The following is an 18923-nucleotide window of genomic DNA, read 5'->3' as shown; positions in this document are numbered from 1 at the left end:
ATCTTTGTAGGCCGTAAATCGAAAACCTGCCTTCATCGAAGAGGGCCGTTATAACAAAATACCGTATAAAGAGCGGCCGTATAACAAGGTGTGGGTGTATTTATAACCAACTATGAACACCACTAACGACGTTATCGTTTGTATCGGGCTTTTCAATAAGAGCACTACAAAAGTTTTTGACGTGGAACTACGTCTAACCTGAGTATATGGGGGTGAAATGAAAACCCAAACACAGAACATGAAGGGAAAAATGGAAGATTCCAAATGCTTATTACTCGAACATTTCTTAATAGATCGGATAGATGTTTGCATCAATTGATAGGAAATATTTCTACGCGTCTATCACAATTAATAAAATGTTGTTTATCATGAGACAAACAATTGAATAACTGTAAAATGTCAAGCGTTACCTGAAAGTCCTAACTGTCATGTTTTGATTGGCCCGATTTACAGTTTCCCCAACACAGACTTCAAAGTCAATGTACCTGTGGGAATCCGCTTTGCAAATACATTCGAGTTGGGGGTATTTTTGTTCCAATCGAGCTGTGTTTCCCTAACACGGACATCAAAATCAATGTACCTGGGGAAATATGCTTTGCAAAAACATGCAAGTGTTTCCCTGTTTCCCTAACACGGACTTCAAAATCAATCTTTTCGACGAAGGGTCAACCTGTGCAAGGTGCATCTTTGTTATCAAAAATGCCTGAATTTAATCGACGAAACCGGAACTGTACGTAATAGGTTATTACAGTATCGGCATCACCTGAGTCCCTTGTTTTAGTTTTTTATCTAAGTGAGATCCCTCATGATCATGAGGAAGTACTGAACCTGCCAACTCCCGGGAAAGAGGCGCCATCCAACGTTCAATTCGGTTGAAAGCACTGCGTCCTGGAACATTTGTAGCAACGAATATTGCATTAAGATTTAATTAATTCAAATGATAAATCGAAAATATCTATTAGCTTATTAAAACGCGGGTTCTCGTCTGGTCCTTCATCTGCATTCATAATGATTACTGACTTGATTATTCCTTGATACCGAATTATCTCGAATTTAGGCAGCTCGCATACCCTTTTAAAAGCGAGCCCATGATAAAATGCGTTCGAAAAACAGTGCCTTCCTGAACGAACTGCAACGTAAATTGGACCTCTGTATTGAACTACTTCAGCATGACCAATGTGCCCTAGCTTTATTTTGCTGATGTTTTGCAGCCATGACAAAATCATTATCCGATGAACGCGATACTCGAGATGCATTAATAAAAAATGAGCAACCAGCAGATTACGTGGAAATCGATTTTCAGACGAAATGACACACTCCTGTGTCTTTTGTCTTCTATATAAATAAAAACGGAAGGCTATATGTGTTGCTAAGCGGAAAACCCGAAGAAGGAATGGTCCGATCGGAGCCGCCTTTATTGTGTTATATTTGTCTCGGTCCATAGATCAATATAGCGTAGAGAAAAATCGGAAAAATTTTGGAAAACGCTGAAGGAAGGTCGGAAATATATTCGAAAATTTCATCATGATAAGCATTGATGGATCTTCGTTCGAAGGTGGAAATGGTCCATAGATCAATGTTATGGTGAAAAAAAAGTTTTGAAGCTTCGAGAGAAAGTTCGAAAAAAAAAATCTCATGTGTTCCATAATGACATTGCACAATGGTCCAGGAGATGCATTTGAGTGGAAATTTGCAATTAGAGCTCGACAGTTATTCTCTAGACAAAAACTGTCTTAGACAAAGTTGTTACATATAATAGAGCGTTCATTTTTATGTTATCAAAAATAGGGTGACCAAAATTGTCGATAAAATAAAAAAATCTAACTTTCTTATCTTTATAGATATAGGCAAACATAGTTCGACAATGTTGTAGTTCCAGTTATTTGAGACATCTTTGTAGATTAATATCTAACAGAACTATATCTAACAGATATAGCGCCATTTTTCTAAATTGCGCTAGGGTCACCATGAAAAAACTGTTTTTTTGCTCGAACTTTTATATAGTGAAGTTGAAATATTGACAAGTTCTGCACCGAAGAATGTTTGTATTAGTATATTCTAAAAGTCGAAGACAGTTTGTATGTAGAATTTGAAATACAAAATATAAAGCAAAAACCAACTTTTGTCTAGAGAATAACTATCGAGCTCTAAACGAACGAACGTGATGAATTATAGAGGTTTAAATCTTTTCAGTTCATTCGCCTCTAATCGAGCTCTAAATGCAAATTTCCATTTAAATGCATCTTCTGGACCATTGTGCATTGTTGTTAGTCCAATGAGATTTCGCGTTTGCGGAATTAGGCTTCGTGTTCCGTTAGTTTGAAGCGAAAATGGTTCTCAGGAGGCAAATGAAAAATTATGAATGAAAATTTACTTTTCTGTATCAAACATGTATTCCATGTATCGAAGATACATGTTTTTCGCAAATGAATCAAGAATCTTGAGCGAAAATGGTGTCTGAATTATTATATTATACTACTATCTGACCCGGCAGACTTCGTCCCGCCCATTTTTTTTTGTTATTAATACCTTCAAACATTCACGTTTTCTTACTAAGCGCAAAATCATGGGTCCAATCGCAGAACTGTTCATTGATTGATTTTCTAATCGACCTCGTTGAATTTACCTTTTACTATTCCTAGTACTTCTACCACTTCTACCAATTTGGGTTTCATTTCTATGGCAGCAGTTCCCCCCCCCCTCCCTTCAGAAAGATAGGAGGAGTGTTGAACCACCTTAGAAATTCTTGCCCCCTAAAACCTTTAAATGCCAAATTTGGTTCAGTTTGCTGTATTAGTTCTTGAATTATGCAGAAATTTGTATGGCAGTGCCCCCCCTCTCAGAGAGAAGGGAGGAGTATCTATTCACCAAGGAAACGTTTTGTGTCCCTTAAAACATTCGCATGACAAATTTGACTCCATTTGCTTGATTAGTTTTCGAACTATGCAGAAATTTGTCTTTCATTTGTATGGCAGTTCCCCCTCAGAGAGGGGGGTGGAGTGTCTTACCACCGTTAAAACATTTATTGCACCCTAAAACCTCCACATGCCAAATTTGGTTTCATTTGCTTGATTAATTCTCGAGTAATGCAGAAACTTGTGTTCCATTTGTATGGAATCCACGACGCCTTACAAGGATTTATATCAACTATTGGGTTACCGCTGAGGGTGAATTTGCAGAACATACTAGGTTGTGCTCGTAGCCAACCTGACCTAGGATATTTCATCCGCGGAACTAATAATTGTAACACTGATCTAATTATATCGAATAATTGAACAACAATGAATCTGTTAATTCCTTCAAAGAAAAGAAAAGAAAAGCGATAATTTTCCTCTCAATTGATTCTATTGTGCGGTGTCACAAAACGCCATTGATCGCTTCGGTCACATCTCTTGCAAAGTAAGGGTAGAAACAACCGCCAGGAAACGAACATTCTACTTTATTACATCTGCGCCCAAAATAGTTGAAACGGTGTACGAGCAAGGGTACAACGTTAGTGTGTATCCCCCTATGAAAGCGGGGGAAACAATAAAACTGATGCCGAATCAATTCAAGGTGTTCAGCTGCTTTTATGGTGAGCACACACACAGGCGAAACTAGACTGTAGAGAGAAGCTTCCCTTTCTTTGTTTCATTGTTCATCCTACGGGGTTGGTTGTCTGGCTGCCGGCAGCCGCAACGGTAGAAATGAATGACTAGTCTCATTGTTTCAACCCGGGAGCGGTAGTATTTGGGGCTGTGTAAAGTATCATTGAGCACTTTTCACACACCCACACACAAACATCTGTGCAAAAAGAGCATCGCTAGTATAATAGCTCCCAGGAAGGTTGCAGCAAGAAGAGCACTTCACTGGTCACTGGTGTTTTATAACACAGAAAGAACCAAAGGAATCGAAAATGAACTGGTCGAATGATAACCGAGTTCAAACAATTGTGAATGCGTTGTGATGCTTCAGCATCAGACTGGATATTGTGATCCGTTAAGGGGTTGATATTGCGCGCTTTAATTTCTGTTTCATATAAATCCACCATCGGAGCTGATGAATCCTTCCCGCACTGAACGTCGTGTCGAGATGAGACTGGGTCGGCTTACCTGGAACAGCAAGAATGCATAGCCTTTCGGTGGAAAGTAGGACTTCGATTCAGCCTTGTGCGGCCAATCGACAACGAGTGCTCCATACTGGTTGAATGACGTGGTGATTTCCTCTGCAAATATAAAGAACAAGAAAATATGCACGTTAGTAGCCATTCACACACAAGCATACTGAACGTGTTCCGAGGAACGAGGATACATGGGCACAGGAGAATATCATTTGCTCCTATTCCGGATCGCGCTCATGCACGAAGTGTGGCAGCTTTCGTTATAAATAATGTAGACACCCAACCGGGAGGATCCCGGTCAAACACAGACACCGACACCGGTATCGTTCCGCCGGCTCTCCGGTAACATCCATCTCGTTTCGGAAGCATAGCAAACTCCGCTGAACCGGAAGGGTCGAGTGTATTGCTGGGTGGTGGAAGATGATGATAAAAAATTTACTCCAATTTAACTAGATTTGTTTCGTGATTTCAGCAAAGCGTGTTTTTCTCCCGAGTGGAGATAAAAAGCTAACGAGAACATCGACAGACAACATCGGGCGCGTCGGGAGCGAGAAATTAGCGGAAATGCAGACGGAAGAGGGACATGGCGAAAGCTGATGATTCTATCTGCTTCTCTAGCGGGATTTGCATCAGAGCAGCGCACTTTCAGGTGAACAGGTGAAACAATATGCGAGTGTTATGACTACCCTGAGTACAGCCGGTTGAAGGCAATAAATCTGTTTATATAGGAATCATAATGTGAGAGCTCGAGCTTTATTCCGACAGCAAGCGTGAGCCGTTCCGTTTCTGGGTTGAAATATTTGCCAGCAGCATCTTATTGGGGGAGTAGGAAAATTTTCGGCAGATTTAATCCTTCCGTTGAGATTTACCTTCATTGAATAATAGCCGGAACGAGTTTTTGATATCGTTTGAAATTTATCATCTTTCATTAGTAGTGTCGAAGTTTTGTTTTTCATACATCTGCGATGGCTACCCAAAACATAAAGTTTTCCACCAAACAGTGTACTGCATTCTGATGTCAAGTATCATTTGTCTGTTTAGGATGTTAGGTAGCTGACTCGAAATTTTTCAGGAAGTGAAAGAGGATAATTCTTGATGGAAAAAAATGACGCATATGATCGAATAGGAACTACGATAGAATTGGAGAAAATGTTCATTTTTTGAATTATGTTTGTCTTATACCAACTTTAGAACAGTTCTGTTCCCCAGGGTTACCATATCTACAGAATAATCTGTATTTATACAGATACTTTTACCTTTACTTACCAAAAAAATTAACTTATAAATTTAACCCTTTGCGGTTGTATTAAATTTCGATATGTGTGTCGTGCTGGTCGAAAATATTGACGTAGGACTACGTCTAACCGGAAGATATAGGGGGTGAAATGGAAATCTAGGCACTGAACAAGTAGGAAAAAATGCAAGATTTGGAACGCTTATAACTCGAGCATTTCTCAATAGATCGCAAAGGTTTTTACATCAATTGATAGGAAATATATCTACGCATCTATCATAACGAATAACATTTCATTTTACTTAAGATAAATAATTGAATAATTGTGAAATATCAAGCATTGTCAAAATGCACTATGTGCCCATTTTTGATTGGTCCATTTTGTGCTCCTCAAATCGTACCGACCAAAACGGGCAACCAGAGCAGCAGCGAAATAGAATGAAGCACGATTCTAAAGGAAAAAGAAAAAAATTAACGAAACATCGGTCGCAGTCTCACACATGCGTAATTCTCGAGCCAGCCAGTCAGCTTAAAAATCCCCGCTCCGCTGCCGTAACGATCATTCTCATTCAAACCGTACACCACATCGTTTCGCATCACCTCACATCAACAAACCAACACAAGCAGCCATGGTTGGATATGGCAAAGGAGGAAAAGTGAAGGGAAAGGCAAAATCCCGCTCGAACCTTGATCTGGAGTTCCCGCTCGTGTTGATCTGGAGTTCCCCGCAAGGGTAGCTAGGCCCAGCGCGTTAGTACCAGTGTACCAGTCCACCTAGCCGGCGTTATATAGTTTCGGCCGCCGAAGTGATCGAGTTAGCTGGTAAAGCTGCTCGCGACGATAAGAAAACCCGCATTCGGAACAGAACACATGCGGTTCTGTGGACATCAAGACAACAGGCAGTTGCAGCGAGTGGCGAGTGGCAAACGCAATCGCAAAACGGCATCAGGTAGCAGAAGAAAAAAGTTTGTTCTTTATACAAACTGCTTTGGTGGCAAATCCAGAACAAGGCGGCTTCGAGGGCGTTCGAAATGGTTTTTTTCAAAACCACGAGTACTAAGTTTTCTAAATTGGAACCATTCCATAAAACAAGGCGCTTTTCAGGGCCATTAAACCTTCCAAAAAAGAGTTTAGGAAATAAAGTTCAATGCTTTCTAAAACATTATCCAAAATAATAATAAAACACAAATTGATGTTTTCATAATTTGTTTGCCAGGATCTGATGAGTATGTGAATTTGGCAGTTGTTCTGAGCTTATTGATAGTTGGGGACTTTCCTGATTATTCAATTTTCACCAATTCTTAAATTGTTTCCAGATTTAAAGTACAGTAATCTACAATTAGTTCAACATTTAGCTAATTGGACGGACATGTAATGTGACTTATTTAGTTGGACATTTTTGTAAACATAGAGATCCAAATTATGACCCCACATTGAAAGTCGACACTGTACCACTGTCATCGCAAATGTTCAATTACAGGTTAAAATTACCTCCAATCCGGCACTGAGTGGTGGTAATGCGACGTGCCATTGAATGTAATTTACTGTAAAATATGTCACAAGCTGGATGCGAAGAAATTTTCCAACTGTGAAAGCTGTGGCGAGTGACAACAAATCGCTAAACAGGAAGGTTTAGCCGAACAAGATGGGAATATCGAGTGATAACAAAAACACAACACCAAAGGTTCTTTTCAGAACCATCAACATATTCATAAAGAGTAAACAGTGAACTAATCCATTTTTCAGGTAGATAGGTAGGTATTCACGTAGGTGAAGAAAATAAAACAATATATTTAAAATATATATTTAACAAAAGCTGTCCCCTTTGTATAGTCCTACGTCACTCCGGTTATGTCCCCGACATTACCCACCCGTCTTTTTTTACTTGAAAAAGCAGTGATGTATAACTTGTGAGATTATGAATGATGAACAAGGTTCCTTTATTTTTTGTAAACTTCTGATAAGCATTTACTAAACAATGTTTTTATGTTTATGTTTAAAAATATTTGCTATAAGTCTTCTTCGTGTAATATCTTTCGAAATAGTCCCCAAAATCCAGTTCTGATTTTCACATGTATCACAGAAATAATTGGTTTGGCTTTTTTCATGTAGTGGTGTGTGATCTTTTCAATTGTTTTTATGTGTCCGTAAATGATTGCCTTATTCTGCTTGATAGTCAAACTTTTACCACTATAAACAATCCGTCCTGTCCTGTCAATGACCAATCATGTCGTCAAACATATTTCTCTCAGGCGGATGGAAAACGGATACGAACTTCATCGAGCACCCCATAATATGCTAGTACTTGTTCCTAACAATGCATCACGTTGCAGAACGGTTCAGTTTATGCATAAAGCAGCGAACAATGTTTGTATTCCTGCCCCATCGTGCCCCTCGCGGACTCGATGGCACGTTGTTTCACTTCTTAATAATGAAAATGAATAGCTTCATTATTTTTGCATAACCTGCACCTGGACGGAATAGTGAGCTGCAACTGAGTCCGCCAGATAACTAACAGCTAACACACTAGAGCAAATTGTACAATCATTGCTCCGGTGATTATGCATTTCGTGCAAACTGCCGGGAATTCCTAACAGCCTCACTCCGATTGCTCGTTTGAGGCTGAAATATGTACGAGCGCCAACACGGCGGCGTATGACCATTTTTGTCTCCTCTCAAACAACCAGCCCCAAATATTACCACCACTACCATAAAGTAAGTGTCGGTGAGTCGTAAAATGGACTGGAAAACCCCCGGAACTCTAGCATTAGATTTGCTACTGCTAGTGAATGCAACACACTATTCATTAATAATTGCGAGAAAAATCCAAGCCATCGCTGGTCCTGTTGGTTTGGTTCGTTTTTCTTCCCCAACCGCCGGGTCATAGGGACGTGGGTCTGCCATGGATTGCGGCCAGACGACAAAAGTAGGAAGTAGAGCTCGAATAATAACGTTTGTAATACATTACCTCGGGGTTCCTCTTCTACTGTTCATAAACTGAAACTCTATCTACTTGTCTTGCTCGTCGTTATGCAAATGGGGAGTTGTAGTTGTAGCCGTGCGGACAGTACTTCGCTAAGAACAGGGTAATCGGATATCGAGGAGAACCGGATGCTTCTCTCGAGCATACGTAGTCGACGCGATGGAAAAAGGGAAACTAGCAGTCACGCGGAATCAGTATGTACCTACTTGCTGAAATTTGCTGAAAAGTATGTAGTTGTGAGAAAGCATATATCGTACGAATGGTTTCCATTACCATTACTAAAATCGGTCAGTATAACAAGAATGCTTCATGATCTCGCGCAAACTGATATCGTTCTCAATGTTCTGCTTTGATTGTCGTGTGGTAATATTATCATTACGATTATATACACTTTTACAAACCGTAACAATTAACGTTTGATTAGCAAACAGTGCGTAATCTGTAACTTGCAACAAAAAAATGTGACCACAATCCATGCGGAACACATGAGGCAGGTGTATTTAAATAATACACTTTGTACAGTAAGTTACTCCTCATTCGACATCTTGCTAATTGGACATAATGTGACTGTAATGTGACACGAATAATTCGAACCCAAATTATAGCCCCAGATTGGTCGCCACCAGGCGTCGACACTGTACCACTGTCAACGCGAATGTCCAATTATGGTCACAATCGCCTCTAATGCGACGCTGAGTGGTTCCTCGATATGTCGAATTGGATGTAATTTACTGTATGATAATCAGTAGTTAAACTAATTTACTCACTACGATAGTCAAAGGTCTTGATTTGTTTCGCGTGAAGTCAAAAAGAGTGCGATAAAACTTGAACTTTGGTAATACCAGCAGTACCAGCAGGAAATAACGCACAAAAACACTTGGATGAGCGGCGATTACTCATTTCAAGCGGAATCCGAATATTTCGACACGGGACTTGTCCAAAAAAACTTGATGTTCCACGAAGTTTTGTCCAGAGGGTCAAAAAACGATGTGGATTGAAAACGTACAAGTAAAACAGATTAACATTTCTTTTCTGGATCTTTTCCCATTATCATGGTAAAGTGGTAAAGTTATAATAGAACTTATTCAAAAAAGTTCAAATTTTTCGCTTTTGCATTTGATTATCAGAATTACCATTCGAGGCCTACAAAAAAAAACAAATATAGGCGAAAATGTCCCAGATCATCTACGATCCAATATTATTTCGTCGATATTTTCGGAAAAATATGGGAAAGTTAGATCTGATAAAGGGGGGTCTCCGTAGCCACATTGGTTACGCGTTCGCTTAGTAAGCGATCGATCGTGAGTTCAAAACTCAGGGCCCTCATTGACCATCTTTGTGTTGTTACAGAATAGCTACGTCCATGCAACAATCATCAGCGATGGAGATCGATCCACGGTCGAAATAAGATCGATTCATCCATACAACTGCTCTGCCCTGCAGACACATCGGGCTACTGTTCTATAAATAACTCAACAATGATCAATCAACTGTCTCCGCTGTCCGGTGGTCCAACTGGATAATGGAAGAACAGAAAGAATAACTTTTACGCCTAAATGGCTACTGTGTGAATGTACCATATGTAATGGTATAGAAGGAATACTGGCGAATGGCAACTGTGTAATGTGCTAATTATAGATATGATAACCATGTGACATGTACACGATTAAAATTCGGCTCTGTTACAGCTAAAATGCTAATGAGCCTTAAATAAATAAATGGGATAAAAAAAAAGATCTGATAAAATGTTCTTCACTGACGGTTCATTCATAAACGGATCAACTGGCTTCGGCATCTTCAATGAAAATTCCAGTGCCTCTTTCAAACTCAGAGATCCTTGTTCCGTGTATGTTGCTGATCTGGGTGCGATGTTCTAGGGTGCTCTAGGGTTCATTGAAACATTGCCCATCGACCATTATTTTATTTTTTCAGACAGTCTCAGCTCAATAGAGGCAATCCGCTCAATGAAAGTTGATAAACGCTCATCTTATTCGCTAACAAGAATAAGACATCTATTGAGTGTTTTGGTCGAAAAATTATTCAAGATTGCCTCAACATGGGTTCCCTCTCATTGCTCTATTCCGGGAAATGAGAAAGCGGACTCGCTAGCTAAGGTGGGCGTATCAGAAGGTACACTTTTTGAAAGGCAAATTGCTTATAATGAATTTTCCACATTCCTCGTCAGCACACACTCGTAAGTTGGCAGCGCATGTGGAGTGAAGATGAGTTCGGTCGTTGGTTACACACAATTATCCCAAAGGTGTTGACGAGTGCATGGTTCAAGGGATTGAATGTAGGTCGTGATTTCACTCACGTGATATCTTGGCTCATGTCCAATCATCACGTATATCGGTATAATAATCATCTTAGTACTGCGATATATAGTACTATATTAGCACATTCTATTCATTTTGTAAAGCATTGTAGGGTAAAATCGCATATCAGTTTGAAAAGTATCGTATATCGTCATATACGGCTTTACGTGTGCATAAAATATGGCATATACGTATATCGCCTCCACTTTTGCTTGTATATGCCAGTTATATGCATCATATATCATCCAAATGTGTCTTGGATGTATGTATATCGCCTCCAACTATGACTATTCATACGATCTCATTTTTGCTGGGTACATTCCTGGTCGTTTATTGTATTTTAGTGAAAATGTCTTTAAATTCATATAGAAATGATCAAGTAAAGGTTCAGCGCTACGTGTATTAGGAAATCAAATAACATGAAGTAAAAACTTCATTCAAATTTTACCAATTTAAAGCTGCTGGCCTGATGGTCTGGTAGAGACAAATTTGCCTCCCTAAATCACCATATCACCATCAGATGTCGACACGGTACATATGACATCGCAGATCTTGATTCGTCTAATTCCTAATATGATGTAATATGGCCTCAATGACCCAAAATGATTTGCTGCATTTTTCGCAGTGCTACATTGATTCAATTTATATGTTCATGTGATTCACAAACTGCATCCTCCTGATATGCATTAATGATTTCGTATAGTTCGATTTACCAATAGATGTGTATCCGAAATCGTATAAAATACCAAAACACGACTTTCTATATCATTGATGGATTAAGTCGTATATCGGTATAGCGATCATCCTAGTATCGCGATATGCAGTATTATATACGCACATTCTATTCATTTTACATTGTCGGAACAAATCGCATATAAGCGTAAAAAGCATCGTAGATCATTATATATGGCTTTATATGCGTATAAAATATGGCATATACGTATATCGCCTCTACTCTTGCTTGTATATGCCAGTTACTTGTTATTTGCATGATATCAAATGTGACGTGGATGTATGTATTTCGCCTCTAATTATGGCTATTCATACGATTTAGTGTTTACTGGGAGATGCTCGTTACACCAAATTGAGATTTAATCTGCAGTGATAAATTAATTCGAGGTTTTCACGTTTTGTACAATTTCAGATGTACACAATGTATCCTTTGATCCACATTGTATATGATTTTGATTCGATCTCACTTTATATGCGACTTAGAATATGCCAAATTGTGCGACTTAATGTTTGCTGGGTTTACATTCAAGTTTTAACATTTAAAAATTGCCTTCGAGTCTTCTTATATGATAAAAAATGATTTGACTCCCCAACTCGAATGTCGCCCCCAGACGTCAATACTGTACATTTGTCATCGCGAATAGAAGACCTACTGAATACTACACCTCTTGTTGAAACACCTCGTACAACCAATTTGGTTTAATCTAGGTTGGATAGTACTAACATGAAAGATGGAATGATCATGTGCGACTCATATGCGCTTAATGCAAATAAAACCGATTGAAAGCTCCACCAGCACGAGAAACGCAATTTTATCCATTAATCCCAACTGAGGCATGAAGGCACAGTCCCACCCTTGGCTTCCAGACATACATTTCACAGGGATTCCATTATGCGTGGTTGAGGCACAGCAGAAGAAAAGGTAGAACCAAGTGTGAGAACAGTATCATTCAGATTGAGAAAAGCGTTTGCACAAAGCTTATTTCCATCGTTAAACCGCACTTGGGAAGCGAAAAAACACCTCATTCAACATCATTATCGTCATCACGATCGGAAAGCTTGAAGGAAAAAAGATTAGCATAAAAACGAAGTCACGTCATCTCTAGTCAACCGACGCCTTAGAAAACCCCAGCGGTTGGCATTTGGTTGCCCACAATGGTAGCTTGCTTGTGCCGATGGGAATAGCAGCCCCACACTAATAGGCACATGTGAGCATCATTCAATAATGATATCCTGAGAGATTGAACGTATAGTGATAGAAAAAGGGATGGGACTAACTTGGAAAAAATTGAGCCGACAATCGATGTGAGACAACCTTTGAGAACAGTGCCTCCCGCCGGAAGTGGGGTAGAAAATAGGAAGAGGAAAACACTTTTCCCAATATGTTTTAATTGCGGTCGGTATGAAGTTCCTCGTAGGCTCCCATATCTGTATATGGAGACGTATGAGCTCTCATTTCCTGTACATACAACTCAGCAGTTTATTGAGTCCTTACTTTGTCGCTAATGGAAGAATCGCTTTGCGTTCACAATAAAGCTTCTGCAGCCAATACATAAAGAAATGATTTGTACGTGTCAATCGATACATCCAGAAAATGTGATCGGAGATATATCTGTTATGTCGAGCAAATAATTAATAAATGATGAATGTTATCCCGAAACAAGTGTTTTGCTGCTGCAAATTGAATTTTCATGAAAACGAATATTGATTTTAAACATTAGCTATGTATTTTTTTCATCACATCACGGAGTGAAAACTGTGAACAATGTTTGAATTAAGTATTGACTAAGATACCACGGCAACGCAAAGCAGAACTCTGTTGGTTCTATTTATAACGAATTCGGATCAAAAAAGTCAACAAGTGGAACGAGTGCACTGCTAATGACAGAAGACAACACCCAACCCAACTCCTCATGACCGTTTGCGTTACGTTTCATTTCCGGATGATAGGAACATTCGTGATTCTCGGATTGCCGCATATTATTTGCCAGAGCCGAGGCAAATGATCAAAGGATATTCGGCCGTGCATAGTGACGGTAATGGCTGATTTGCTTCCGTTTCCGCCGTACAGTTGTTGTGGCTACGAATGACAACGATTGCACTGAGTGTGACCATAACGGGAACAGACTAGAGCCGGTGACCGATGGTCTTATGAGCATTTTATCACGAGGTGTGACTTTTAAAAAGTTCTGTTGGTGCTAATTGAATCACGTATTGCAACCGATGAAGTGTTTCGATTGCTTGGACACAAGCATCGTCGTCATAGATGGCTCCAGCGTTCCGAGAGGAATTTTACTCCTCATCGAATTGTTTCATGTATCTTATTAGTACTAGATACTATTTATATAATTTATACTTTGAGTGATGGCAACCCTGAGTGTATTTAGCTGACATATGACGGTTCGGTTAGTATGCTCAAAATTTTTTTCCAACAGAATATGAAAATCAACAAGGCAGCAACCGTTATCGCAGGCATTCGTCCTGATAATTTCGTAAACTTTTCCGCCTGAAAGAACACCTGAATGTGTTTTATTTATTTCCATTGCAATATAGTAAGTCAGTATAGAAATTTGATTGAAATCATTCAGAATGTAAGTTTCATCGTCGACAACAAAATATGGAAGCTTCGTTAAACAATCGCAATACAGATTTCGAGCACGTGATTTTACCATCGAAATTTGTTGACGATGTCAAAAACAAAAGCCCTCAACCGCTTTGAGTCCCAATCTGTGACTCCAATCCCGAACGCGTCTTTGACAATATCTGGCGACATTTTTATTTTATTCACCTCTCTGTCCATAGATGGTTGCAGAGTGGTCAATTCTTGCCTTCTTTTTGATAGTCAAATATGATGATTTTTTTTGGCTGTACAAGATCCGCATGCGCACTATTTCTTCATTTGTCACCATATTTAAAGCGACCCATGGAATGTCAAAATCAAACACAAAATCGTTTAGTATCCGCGGAGACAACTGTACGGTCTGACTGACGTCTGGTGGCGATCTCCGTTTAGCAAATTATTCTTCATCAGATAATTAAATTTAAATTTGAATCTTATTCGACTACTCAAAATAACTAGTCCTGACTCTTGCTCAATCCTTTTATACAGCCATTCCATGCCATTCCGTGAAAAGAGAAAGTTTTGTTCCTTATGAAAAAATATTAAACACGTATTTTTTTCATTAGGATGCGTTTCCGTTTTAGGGTAGTCGAAAAAATCATTTTTTTCCCCATTTTTTCCAAAAATTTAATTCGATTCAGATGAACGGCATATCAAATCGAAGTCAATTAGCAAGTATTTTTTGAGTTTGAGTAAAAACACACTTGAAAAACCATTGTATATTGTTTCGTAATTCTTGACACATCCAAAAATCAGAGAGGGTTTTTTTTCGTTTTTGAGTTATGACATTAACCATTATATCGGTTCGGCATGGAATGGGTGTATATTGGAGTGCCAATGAACATGGTCATCTCGAATTTCAAAACGTTATCCCATAAAAAATGTTCACCACCTCGAAAAAACACCCTATGCAAAATACCAGCTCAATCGGACTTAACGGAGAGTGACGCAAAGGGGTTTTCGTAAAAAAAATTGTTGATGTCTTAAAATTACATCAAACGTCGAGATCTAGTGTTATCTCGAAAATTGGCACTCTGGGACCTAGTTTTTTTTCGGAATACGAAACAATGCTTTTGGGTGCCAAAAAAATAGTTATCTCGATTTTTCATTCGGAACTTGCTACGAAATGTTGATTTGTACGATAATATACCCTATCCAAATATTAGTGTCACAAACGTTATATTTATTTATTTATTTCACTTCGTCTTAGATTTAAAAAAAACATCTCACAGACTGACAAATCTTAAATACTACCTAATATTCCTAATTCTACGTTTAAAAACACATTTAGATACATTAAAATCGAAGTGACATTGAACTTCATTAAACGCACGGAAGCAGCTGGACAAAGGACAGTTTTGCCCGTACGACGTTGTATGCGGCCGTATCGCCAATAGCTGTCTTTCGCGGAGCTGTCTGGTGGGAGCGTAAAACCGTATCTCGCTGATTAACTCCGCACAGTCGATGTTTCCGGACAGTAAATCGAAGACGAACAGACGTTGAATTTTCTTCCGCCTCGCCGAAAGCGTTTCTGTGTCAATAAGCATGCAGCGACTTTCGTAATCAGGAAGATGAGCGGGATCATTCCATGGCAGTTGTCTTAAGGCGTAGCGAATAAAACAGCGTTGCACTTTTTCGATCCTGATGATGTGCGTTGTATGGTAAGGACCCCCACACGCATGCTGCGTATTCAAGGACACTTCGAACCATTGAGCTGTACAGAGTTTTTTTTAAAAGACGAAAAATTACCGAAAATAGAGGTTTTCAAAAAAAAATTTTGATGCCAAATGTCTTAAAATTGCATTACTCGTCGAGATTTACAGTTATCTCGATTTTTTTTCAGGCCTTCCTCTGTTTATGCGAAAAACATTCCACTCATGGCTGCAATATTTCAAAAGTTACAGTGTTTTGAACATATCATCAGTGCATGAATTGTAAAAGAAAAACTTTCGAACTTGCCACTCAGAATTCAATCAAGTCGTCTCAACCAAGTATAGATCAAGTCTGTGGTACTAGGTGAGCCCGTCTGGTCACTAAGATGGTTAGGAGCTAGGCGGTTGGGCGGTATACGAAAACAGTACGGAAGAAAGCAAAAGGGGGATTGTTTACCTGAAGTGTGAAAAAGAGAACCTCATAACAAGCGTCTGAATTTCTGCATTATCGCAATAATTTCAGTGGTATTCAGAAGATACTAGTACTATATTCGAAGATAAACAATTTGCGTACAGACAAGATGAAACTTTCACAACGTAAAATGTTGTGTTTGATATACAGTCAACTATCCTTAACTCGATATCCAAGGGACCATCGAGTTAGGGAGGTGTCGAGTTATGGTGAGAAGAATGCTTGTAAAATCAATCGAAGGTGCCATGAAACCCATCGAGTTAGGGAACATATCGAGATACAGAACATCGAGTTCGGGAGAGTTGACTGTAGTTCACAAACCCTGCACAAGCCGTTTTGTGTTTTGTTTAGAGATGGGCAAACCGTTCGCGAACTGGACGAAAATATGAAGTTCGCCAAAAAGAGTGAACGAACGGTCGTTCGTTTTTTTCTTAAAGAACGGCCCAACAAACATCAAATTGTACAACTTTACAATTGATGAATCACATATAAATTAGTATCGAATCACTATCGCATAAAATATCAATTAAAAAATGGACCATATCTATCTAAACCTGTTTAATTTAATTAAGAAGGATTAAGAACATTGTCGGATCAAACCGTATATCAGTGTAAATAGCATCGTATATCGTCATATACGGCTCTATGTGCATATTGCAAATGGCATATACGTATATCGCCTCCACTTTTGCGTGTATATGCCAGTTATATGCATCATAGATCATCCAAATGTGTCTTGAATGTATGTATATTGCCTCCAATTATGGCTATTCATTCATAATAATAGCTATTCATTCATAATAGCACACTTAACAACTGAAATGACGCGACAAAATTTAGGACCGGTTACTCGTTTCAGCTGTTTCGAGTGTTGTTTCGACCGATTTTTGAAGAAAATTGATTGTTTATCGGTGGTATTTTGTGTTTTTCGGATCCTGGTATATCATGTTAAAAGGAGTATGTAAGGCTTGAATTCTCGAATTCTAGTTGCAGTCAACGAAAAACGGGTCGAGCGCACAATTACACGGAAACACAGTGGATGGTCATCCGCAAAATGTCCAAGGTAGCCAGTAGCAAACGTGAAATCGCAGTGTACTAGGGACTATCCAAAACCTTCGTGTTTAATACACTCTGTTTGAGCGAGAACTAAGTAATATCAAAACAACAGAACCTCCACGTTGTGGATCACGTTTAGGGAATAGTACCATCTCGTTCATTCGCACATGTTTCATAGTCCATTTCGTTAGCATATATGAAGTACGGAGAAGTGCTAGTATTTGTTTGCCGGTCAGCTGGTTATGGTGTGGGGGTGCTTCTCCTGGCACGGCGTTGGCCCCCTGTACTGGGTGGATAAGATAATGAATCAGTACCTCTACGCCCAAGTCCTGAGGGATGTTATGCTGTCACACGCCGAATGGTAAATGCCCCTGAAATGGCAGCTCATGCAGGATAACGATCCGAACCATACCGCCAAGACCGTCAAAAAGTGATTCCAGGATAACAAAGTCGACGTCATGGAGTGGCTAGCGCAGTCACCGGATCTGAACCCTGTAGAGAACAGGGAGAAGTCGAAGAATAAGCAGCAATTGTGGGATAGGATCCAAGCTTGTTGGTACGCCATTCCGGTCACCACATGCCAGAAGCTGTTGGAATTCATGCCGAACCGGGTGACTGAAGTGATGCGTAACAAAGGTTACACAACCCAGTACTAACCCTAGAAACTTTTCACTGTATGATTTTTTTTGTTTTTTTTTAACTTGAATTTTAAAACCGATCTTAATTTTTGTCGCGTCATTTTAGTAGCCTTTTTAAATGAATGACTATTGTTTTAACTACATATGTTGGGAAATTTGTTCGAACAATGCAATTTGCTTGAGTAGTGGTCTTAATGTTTTGTCCGATCAGAACGGGAATTGAACCCGAAAAAGCAGGTCGCAAAATGTACAATTTACACTAACGCCGCTAACAACTCGCCAAGCCACATGTAGTTGGATGAATAGAATTCATTTCAATTCTAGCAAAGCGTATAATTATTTTAAAACGATGGTTCTAAACTGTCTTCAAGGCAGAAGAAGCAAGCAATTCCTACCTCTCATTACGTCTTCTCCTATGTTTTCCCACGGAAATTACCGAAGCGGAAAAGTGGCTCAGCCATATCAGCCGTCGCTGTTTTCAGAATGCACTGCAGCAAAACCAAATGAATGACGAACGAAATTGGAGTCTAATTGGAGCGCATGATGAGACGGGACAAAAAATGTGAAGATTGTTGGAAACTAACTCCAGTCGGAGGAAGTGCTATTCGCGCGGAATTTCTTGAGCCAAACCGAACCCAAACTGCGGAGGGAAGGAAGCGATGGTGGTCACGGGACAAGACATAAAAAACGCTTCAATGACTGTAAGTTTTTTTTGTGTTGTTTGCGAACGATGGTGAGCTTGCCATCACTGTACGACGGACGAAGGAATTCCGGTATGGTTACTGCCGAAGCGCACCAGCTTCCGATTGTTGGCATTGCGGAGAGAAGAAACTATCCTTCTTCTGCTGTTTCGCCGTCTAGTTGTTCGAGAAACGATGCGGGGAAAAGATTTATGAAGGGTGCTCCACTTTCTGACGAGGGAAGATTTCGCCGGGTAACGACGGAGGGCTTTCGCGTAAGGACACTTTAATTTTACAGTGCACTTGATTTCCTGCGCTTTTTTTTTCTTTTCAGCATTGTCTTGAAGTTTTCTTTAAAAAAGGATCCTCACGAAGGAGACAGAATTTTTATTGTTATCGCCGGTCGTACCTTTTTGTCGCTGACGTGCGCACATAATAAGAG

The 18923-nt window shown here is 39.5% G+C and overlaps 1 protein-coding gene across 9 annotated transcripts in view; it reads right to left on the bottom strand.

The window, feature by feature from the left end:
* LOC129761894 (cytoplasmic polyadenylation element-binding protein 2) overlaps window positions 1-18923 on the bottom strand; it is a 693641-nt gene that overhangs the window by 19182 nt on the left and 655536 nt on the right. For all 9 annotated transcript variants that reach the window (XM_055759726.1, XM_055759730.1, XM_055759724.1 and 6 more), the window contains one exon: window positions 4092-4204. In XM_055759726.1, coding sequence (XP_055615701.1) covers window positions 4092-4204 — 113 coding nt within the window. The remainder of the gene's footprint in view (window positions 1-4091; window positions 4205-18923) is intronic.

The sequence above is a fragment of the Toxorhynchites rutilus genome, chromosome 1 (assembly GCF_029784135.1).
Source record: "Toxorhynchites rutilus septentrionalis strain SRP chromosome 1, ASM2978413v1, whole genome shotgun sequence".
NCBI classification, from domain to species: domain Eukaryota; kingdom Metazoa; phylum Arthropoda; class Insecta; order Diptera; family Culicidae; genus Toxorhynchites; species Toxorhynchites rutilus.
This window is presented reverse-complemented; position numbering and strand designations above follow the sequence as displayed.